Source organism: Hoplias malabaricus, chromosome 6 (genome assembly GCF_029633855.1).
Source record: "Hoplias malabaricus isolate fHopMal1 chromosome 6, fHopMal1.hap1, whole genome shotgun sequence".
Taxonomy (NCBI): domain Eukaryota; kingdom Metazoa; phylum Chordata; class Actinopteri; order Characiformes; family Erythrinidae; genus Hoplias; species Hoplias malabaricus.
In genome coordinates, this window is record NC_089805.1 from 13,275,334 (window position 1) to 13,283,745 (window position 8,412).

The following is an 8,412-nucleotide window of genomic DNA, read 5'->3' on the forward strand; positions in this document are numbered from 1 at the left end:
TATGTAGGGTGTGTGTGTGAGAGAGAATGTGTGTATGTAGGAGTATGTGTGTGTGAGAAAATGTGTATATAGGAGTGTGTGTGAGAATGTATGTGTATGTACGAGTGTGTGTGTGTGAAAATGTATGTGTATGTACGAGTGTGTGTGAGAGAATGTATGTGTATGTACGTGTGTGTGTGTATGAACGAGTGTGTGTATGAACGAGTGTGTGTGTGTGTGTATGTGTGAGAATGTATGTGTATGTGTGAGAATGTATGTGTATGTACAATTGTGTGTGTGTGAGTTAGATTTCTCTGAACATTTGAATATTTAAAAGAAGTTTTATGAACAGAAACACACTTCACACCAGCGTTTAACCCCAGGCCCGTCACTAAACGTTCTTCTAATAACACACTGCCCTTAAACACGATCCCAATTCAAATTTTATTATTTTCTGAACCAATGCAGAGTTTTCACTTCAGGAACTTCATAAAGACTTTAAATATCTGAGTAATGTTTATATTATCCATAAATAACTATCAACTCTAAACAGTGGTGAAAATCTGACAGCAATGAAACATTCGACAGAGAGAGACTTTAACTAAAATAGTTTTCTCTTTACCCCCACTTTACCACAAACAGTGCTAAAACAGAGACCCCCCAACACATTCACACATAACTAACACAACATTTACAATAACACTCACATCATGAACACACTCCCATGCATCACTAAAACAACACACTCACACATTACTAACATTTAAAATAACACACTCTCTCTCCCTCTCACACACACACAGACCATTTCTCATTTCACTTCACAAACATCTTAATTTCAACAAGTGTCAACAAGTGTCTAAAATGAACATTTCATTAATAATCAAAATAAACACAATCATAAACACAGTCATATTCCATTTACAGACTTCACACTCACAGTTTCACTGCCATTTCTAACAGTCCATTAACTGTACATCAACACAACATCAGAGAGACAGACCCAGCACAAAGAGAAAAGTCCGTCAGTGACATTAGTGCACATGCTGCAGGGGATGGGGGGTAGGTCCCAGCACGGGCAGGAGAAGTGCCCTTCATCAAGACACTTAACCTCAAAGCCCACTGCTCGGTGTGTGTGTGATTAAATGCAGACAATCAATTTCCCCGAGCAGATTAATAAAGTAACTTTTGTCTTCATCATTAAATCAAACATTCAGCTGAGTCTGGACTCTTAGTCCAGATCGTCCAGCTCCTCCGTTGCTCCAGCTATGACCACACCCACTTCCTGTGCCTCCCTCTGCTACATGCCACAGGTCTGAAAGGACGTGGTGAACAGAAGAGGAAAAAGAAGCTCGAGGCTCAGAGTTTCCTGCTCCAAGGCAGCTGCAGTCAGACTCTCCTCCAAACACAAGCACAGGTGCCACCCAGGCAGGACGGGGGACGTCGGGCTTCAGAGGACAGGGCGGGGAAGCCAGGCTTCAGGGGACGGGGCGGGGGATGCTGGGTTCTGGATCACGTTCTCACACTGAGAGGGAGCAGAGGAGTGTCCGAAGTCACAGGGGTCAAAGAACCCATAGAACCTAGAGAACTCGGAGAGAGGGGAACCGGAGAACTGGGCGAGTGCACTAAGGAGGGAGAGAGAGAGAGAGAGAGAGAGAGAGAGAGAGAGAGAGAGAGAGAGGGAGAGAGAGTTAGTTACAGGTCTAGGGTTATAGTGAGTTAATATCAGGGGGCAGCCGTGGCCGTGGTTCAGTTCCAGGACAGGCTGAAGTGCCCTTGGGTAAGGCGCCAAACCCCCAAACTCAGCCCGGGCACCGAGGTGGTCACAGCCCCCCGCTCCTGCTGTGTGTGTGTTCACTGCCCCTAGTGTGTGTGTGGAATTGCTCACTGTTGTGTGTTTGTGTGTTCACTGCCTCGGAGGGGTCAAATGCAGAGAAGCAATTTCTCCAAGGGTGTCAATAAAGGTGTTGTTTCTTCTTTAAAAAGCAGGGCAGTTGAAGTCAGGGGCAGTTAAAGTGAGGCATTGTGTCTGAAGGGGCTCCCTATTCACTACATCACTCACTATACACTGCACTATTGTAGTAAACTGAGGACTCACACGGCTGACTGTTGTTCCTCAAGTTTCTGGCCTCAACGTCCTCAGAGCACTCCACTGAGATTTTCAGACCTACACACACACACACACACACACAAACAAAACTTAACAATGACATCACTTCCTTAACAATTTTAAACACGGAAGATAAATAAAAGTACTACCCCCACCACACTGCTTCAAGTCAGAGACCTAACCGGGTTTAGAGCAGAGTGGGTCCCGTTTAACAGGGTTTAGAGCAGAGTTGGTCCCATTTAACAGGGTTTAGAGCAGAGTTGGTCGTGATTATATGTGTGTGATCCTAGTGAAGCAGGTCCTTACTGCCGTTGGAGGTGGAGTTTAATGTGGAGCTGTGTTTCCGGGTGCTCTTCCTGCTGCTCTCCCAGGTATCGTTGCCGCTGTCTCTCTGTGGTTCTGGAGGTCTGACGGGGGTCTTCTTCTTCCTGTTTTTGCGCGTGCTGATGCGGATGATTTCCCGGACAAGCCGAGACTCTGCCTCCTGCTGGTGGATGTTGTGCTGGTGGACGATGTCGGAGATGATCTGACTGATCTCCTGGGAGCGCCTCAGGAACATGGAGTCGGACGTGCACTTGGCCAGCTCATTGATCTCGAATTCGGAGAAAACCTCCAGCAGTTTCCTGGTGATGAGGGAGTCCACGTCCTCCTCGGGTCCTTCGAGGACAAAGTGCTCGTTCTGAAGGTCTTCCAGGTGGACGCCTCCGCTGTGGAATGTAGGGCTGCCCAGAGCACTTTTGGACGGACTGACTGAGCTCTCCTCCTCCAGAACCAAAGGGTCCACCTGAACTCCTGCGATCCGAATATCAGAGTAAAAAACGTTCTCGTTCAGGACCAGGTCCGGTTCCTTCGCCACCTCCACCTCTGGGTTCTGTGCAGGCAGCAGACAGGGCAGCAGTCTGCAGAACCGGAACAGTCCACAGGTCACAATGCTGCATACCAGGGTTCTGCAGCTGACAGAACCGCATGGAGCACAGACACAAGAATGTGTTGCAGGTTCTGCTTTCCCACTCCAGATAACTGTTCTCTCAGCCGCAGGTTCTTCTTTAACAGAAAGGAACACCATTCTCTCCTCAGAGCTGCCATTAGGGGCTCTGAGCTTTTGGTTCTTGGGTTCCACTGGATCCACGCAACGTTCCTGAAAGGACTGACTGTTCCGCATCGGGAAGACCTCTGACCTATCAGAACCGTTCCACATCACACAGCAGAGTCAGGACCTAGTAAACAGAATGGACAGTGTTAGACAAAGAGAAAGAAAACACACTCAGTGTGTGTTGGAGACATGGACACATCTGGTTCCATTCCCCACTTCTACATTAAAACACTTCATAGCAGGACTTCCTCCAACCCCCTTGACACCCCCCCCACCCCCCAAACACTCCACTTCCACCCTCGGCCGCCCCAATGCTGGGTGCACGGAAACAACTCTGGGGGACTTCACTGGAACTGATCTTTATTAAAAGACAGGAATGGTTTGACTGGTCTAACCAGGTGTTCCACTGCAGATCAAGATCTTCATGATTGGATCTGATCTGAAAACTGTCTGACGGAATAAACAGACCCCCCCCAGAACTAAACCAACCGGTTCAGTGATAACTCCACTTTACAGCAGCACTGTTTATTCAACAGTCTATTCCACCTTAAACGCTGCAGCCTGAGGCACCAGAGCGTAGCTCCACCTTCAGATGAGAAACGAGGAATAAGAGTCAGGTCAGAGACCCAGGGTCTGAAGTAGCACCTGAGACTGCAGCCCTCCATCTTTAGGTTCCCAAATAAATCAATTTTGAGTTAATAATTTCTGTGATATCACAAAACCAAACATGTTTATGTTGGAAGATGGAGGGGTTTGATGTGGATTCAGGGCCAGAGCTTGAGTACGAATCTATTCTCAGCACATCTCCGTCCTTTGGCCTAGAGATAAAAACACAAGCACTTTATCATTCACCAGTGTTTAATGAAAATCAAAACCCTCACTAGTGCATTGCTGAATATTTAGAGTGCCATAACAATCCCACAATGCACCAGAACCCTACATTTCTCCACAGTGGACTGCTCTGTTTGAGAATCCTCACAAAGCTTCTCAGAGGAGACTGTAGAGGGACAATGGTGCGGGGACAGGGGCAGGTGCTACGTTATGTAATAGTGCAATACATAGTGAGGAATATAGGGAATAGACTTTAACTCATTCACAAGTTTGGGAAATAAGTTATTTATTAAAAAGAGTTTTATTCAAAACAACTAAGGTTATTCCTTTAAATACATCACCCAACGTCCGCGTAAAGGCAGAAAAGTAATCAAGTTTGTAAACGAGTTAAAACGGTTTTACAGCCGTTTTTGGTTCATGGAGCAACCTTTACCCTTAAATCTAAAGTAAACAACGCTGGTGACGCAGGAACAGAAAAGGAAAATAAAGGCAAGCCATAAATTGTGTAAAAAGTTAGAAGTGAGTTAGAACATTAGTTTATTTCAGAAGGTGTTTGATAATGTTTATAAAGACTTTAAGTGACTTTCAATGGCATCCTGTTTGCGAGACTGAAGTTGGAATCTAATTGGAATCTTTTGTTCCACCTTAAGTGCTGCAGTGAGAGTCTGAGGCTTCAGGCACCAGAGAGTGACTGCTGCCACATTTAAGGTGGAACTGGAAATTTCCAATGAGTTTAAAAAACAGCAGAAAACCCAGAAGCGCGTTTTAAAAACGAGAGCACGAGACAAAACACATTTTTACCTTTAAGTCTTGTTCCACGGCATATAGAGAGAAGTGTTTCAGAAAGATTCAGGAAGTTCAGTGTGTGTCCAGTAAAATCCTCCCAAACTTAGATTGTGTTATCATTTGGAAAGTAGACCGAGTTCGTTTATTATAGTTTTAAAAAGTAAATGAAAGAGGTAACTTCGCAAAATCGTCTCCTGCGCTGTCTGGGCTGATACCCGATGACACAAGTAACACAAATAACCTCCTGGTGACGTCACGGGGCGATTGTTCATATATAAACCTTGGTTAAAGTTACTGTCAGACTTTTACTGCTGCTACTACTGTACCTCCTAGGAAACACCATTTTAAAAAATAAAATATATTTGTTAACTCTTATTCTTGTATAGTTGTAAACTCATTTAAACTTTCATTTCTCGCCGCTAGATGACGCTAATGAGCTACAGTTGAAAAATAACGACGTCAGGTTCATTCACAATAAAAGTTGTTTACAGTGCTTGAAGTTTCCAAAAAATTATAGATTACAAGACAATAGACTAAATACAGTTGGTAAAAGAAGAATATTTGGATCGATTAGGGCCTGCGTCTCAGGGGTCTGTCTCAGGTCACAGTTTAAATCCAGTTCACCACATTAAAGCCATGGGAACCACAAATTAACTACCTTTTTACTGAGTTGGAAACACTGCTTAAAATCCCAAGTAACGGGAGCTGGACAACTAACAATTCAAATCAAGAGGTTAAGTTCAGAGAGGAAACAACTTAAACCATTAAGCTTTTTATTTTTCATTATAGAGCGCTGCATTACGACTACCTGGACAGGTGTGGGATAATCCAAATGAGCTCAACATAGCAGGTTCTGGACTGAAAAAAAAGATTGAACAAATGTAATGTTTTCTCAGACACAGTTTAAGTCTAAACCGAGTCTAAAGCACTGTGTGGGGTTTCAGCGCTGGCACTGGTTAGAGTCCCAGAGCAAACTTGGTCCTGGCTGAGAAAAGCAACTGCTTAGACCTCACGCTGACACACTCGTGTGTAGCTGTTAAACTCTGAGACGCCCCCACTCTCAGAAGAGGGAGAAATGAGAATCTCTGTAAAACCTCTGTGATATGCTCTGTCGAGCTCTGACACTGGTTCCACGGTTCTGGTGGTTCCACGGATCTCTCCTTTCTGCACAGAACTTGTCATGCTGCTCGGTAATGTCCCATGGTTCCAGTCTGAAGGAGCAGAATCACTGGGTTCATCAAGTTCTCCATGTGCTCGGGTTCTGTGAATTATATTTTTAAGCATGGACTCTTCTCTTCTGACACTTAAATCCATGTCCTTATTTTTCCTGACAGAAACCCAGCGAGCAGCGAGGCTTTGTTGGACATTACTCTGTGTAGCAGGTGTGACACCCTGGCTCTTCCCTCTCAACATTAGCTGCCCTCTGCTCAGACTCCGTGGGAATTCAGGACTTTGTGGAGAGGGTAAAGACTTGCTCTGGCCTCTGTCTCTGGTTTGGATGAGACCTGAGGAGCTGGGTCCGACTGATAACCTGCTGAGAGAGGAGTACTCTTTAAACTCAGGGGAGAGGGAATCTGGCTGATATCCAGAACACCTTCTAAAAGAACCTTCTCCAAAACCACCTGGGATCTCAAAGGTGCAGGGAGGGGGTTGTGGAACCCTAAATTGTAGGTTGTTGAGGTGAGAGGAACCAAATCTAGAGCCTTGTCCAAGGGATTCTGAATTTTCCCAAATTTGAATCAAAGTTCTCTCACTGGAACCTGCTGGAGACGTTTTGGAAGGAAAAATATGTCTAAAACTGGGTTTGGTGTGGTTCCACTGAACATTATATACCCTCTGAATCGAGAGTAAGGAGGTGCTGCCGGGCAAAACTTTCCCAGAACTCCACTTAGTTTGAAGAGGCTTAAACTTTTTAGAACCAGGACTAAAGACGGGACTCTGGTGAGGCTTGTTAGATTTCAGAGAACCTCCAGGTTCCTGAAAAATGACTATCCCTCCTGAGCTGACGATGGATGGCTCAGAGCCTCTAGGTCTGGATTTACTTCTGGATTTGTTTCTGAACTCAGAACTGTGTTGGTACTGGAGTCCATTCACAGATCCATCAGGAAAATGGTTGTCTGGAAAACCACCGCTGCCAAAAACTGGTCGGACATTTTTAGAAAGGCGTCCAAACCCAAAAGCTACAGTGCTGCTGTGGGGGCGGGGACGGAAAGAGCTGAAATCTTCTGGAGAACTTCCTGTAAGAAAAAACACGACGCTTAAGATGTTCATTCCCGTTAAGAATGTTTTACACACATAAAAGCTTTTTAAAGACAATTTTAGAAGGAATTCAGTGACAACAGTGAAAAAGCACTATACATTACATCCACAATCCACCACTGCCCTCCAAAATCCACTATTGCCCTACTGCCCTATGGCCCTCCACAGTCCACCACTGCCCTACTGCCCTCCACAGCCCACCACCACTGCCCTACGGCCCTCCACAGCTCTACTGCCTTCCACAGCCCACCACTGCCCTACACAATCTATCACTGCCCTACACAATCCACCACTGCCCTACACAATCCACCACTGCCCTACGGCCCTCCACAGCTCTACTGCCTTCCACAGCCCACCACTGCCCTACTGCCCTCCACAATCCATCACTGCCCTATTGCCTTCCACAATCCATCACTGCCCTACGGCCCTCCACAGCTCTACTGCCTTCCACAGTCCACCACTGCCCTCCACAGCCGTACGGCCTTCCACAGTCCACCACTGCCCTCCACAGCCCACCACTGCCCACCACAGTCCACCACAATCCATCCCTGCCCTCCACAATCTATCAGTGCCCTCCACAATCTATCAGTGCCCTCCACCCTTCCACAGCCCACCACTGTTCTTGCAGGGGATTCTGAGGGATTATTAGGACTGTAGGATTTCCTCTTTACTGCTCAAAGCTAACATACATGTCTGTCTCTTACCTGTGTCTCTGGGGGCAGAGCTCAGAGCCAAACACAATAAACCAGACCACAGCAGAAACCTGAAACAGAGCCATGAATGAAAACAAACTGAACTCAGACATGAATTAAAAACCTCCATCTGTTCAGCTCTTACCTTATACACAGAGAACACATCTCAAAACCAATCTCCAGCCCTCAGCACACACATGCACAGCCCTCAGCACAAACATGCACAGCCCTCAGTAAAAACCTGCTGCTCTCACACCTGAGCACAACTTACACACCAAGCTGTCTGCCATCAGCCAGTCAGAACGTAGGGCTTGCTACCTGCAGCTGACCCTCATTAACACAGCCATGTGACACAGCAGTTTATTTTAATCTGGAAATAAATGTTTGCGGATTGTTTGCACAAAGTTCACTGAAGGTGTACATTTCTATCCAATCCAGATCTCTCTGTCTATCTATCTATCTGTCTGTCTCTCTCTCTCTCTCTCTCTCTCTCTCTCTCTCTCAGCTCTAGTGGTGTTGGTGGTATTTCAGTACAGTGTTTATATTACACACAATCCTACACAGCACTACACAACACTACATAATCCTACACAACCCTTCACATCCCCTACACAACACCACACATCCCCTACACAATCCTACACAACACTACACAATTCTAC

The 8,412-nt window shown here is 45.9% G+C and overlaps 1 protein-coding gene across 3 annotated transcripts; it reads right to left on the reverse strand.

Annotated features, from left to right (window-relative positions):
• Positions 1-403: 403 nt before the first annotated feature.
• kdf1b (keratinocyte differentiation factor 1b) lies at positions 404-8,043 on the reverse strand. 3 transcript variants are annotated; one of them, XM_066675802.1, is made up of 6 exons: positions 7,896-8,043; positions 7,763-7,821; positions 4,815-7,036; positions 2,396-3,306; positions 2,078-2,146; positions 404-1,604 (listed from the first exon to the last, which is right to left on the reverse strand). In XM_066675802.1, the coding sequence occupies exons 4-6, from the start codon at positions 3,285-3,287 to the stop codon at positions 1,492-1,494; spliced, it is 1,074 nt and encodes a 357-aa protein (XP_066531899.1). In that variant the 5' UTR covers positions 3,288-3,306; positions 4,815-7,036; positions 7,763-7,821; positions 7,896-8,043; the 3' UTR covers positions 404-1,491. The 3 variants fall into 3 exon arrangements, with proteins under 3 accessions (XP_066531899.1, XP_066531900.1, XP_066531898.1); XM_066675803.1 differs by lacking the exon at positions 7,763-7,821 and having other exon boundaries at positions 7,896-8,025; XM_066675801.1 differs by lacking the exons at positions 404-1,604; positions 2,078-2,146; positions 2,396-3,306 and having other exon boundaries at positions 5,314-7,036; positions 7,896-8,031.
• Positions 8,044-8,412: the final 369 nt, after the last annotated feature.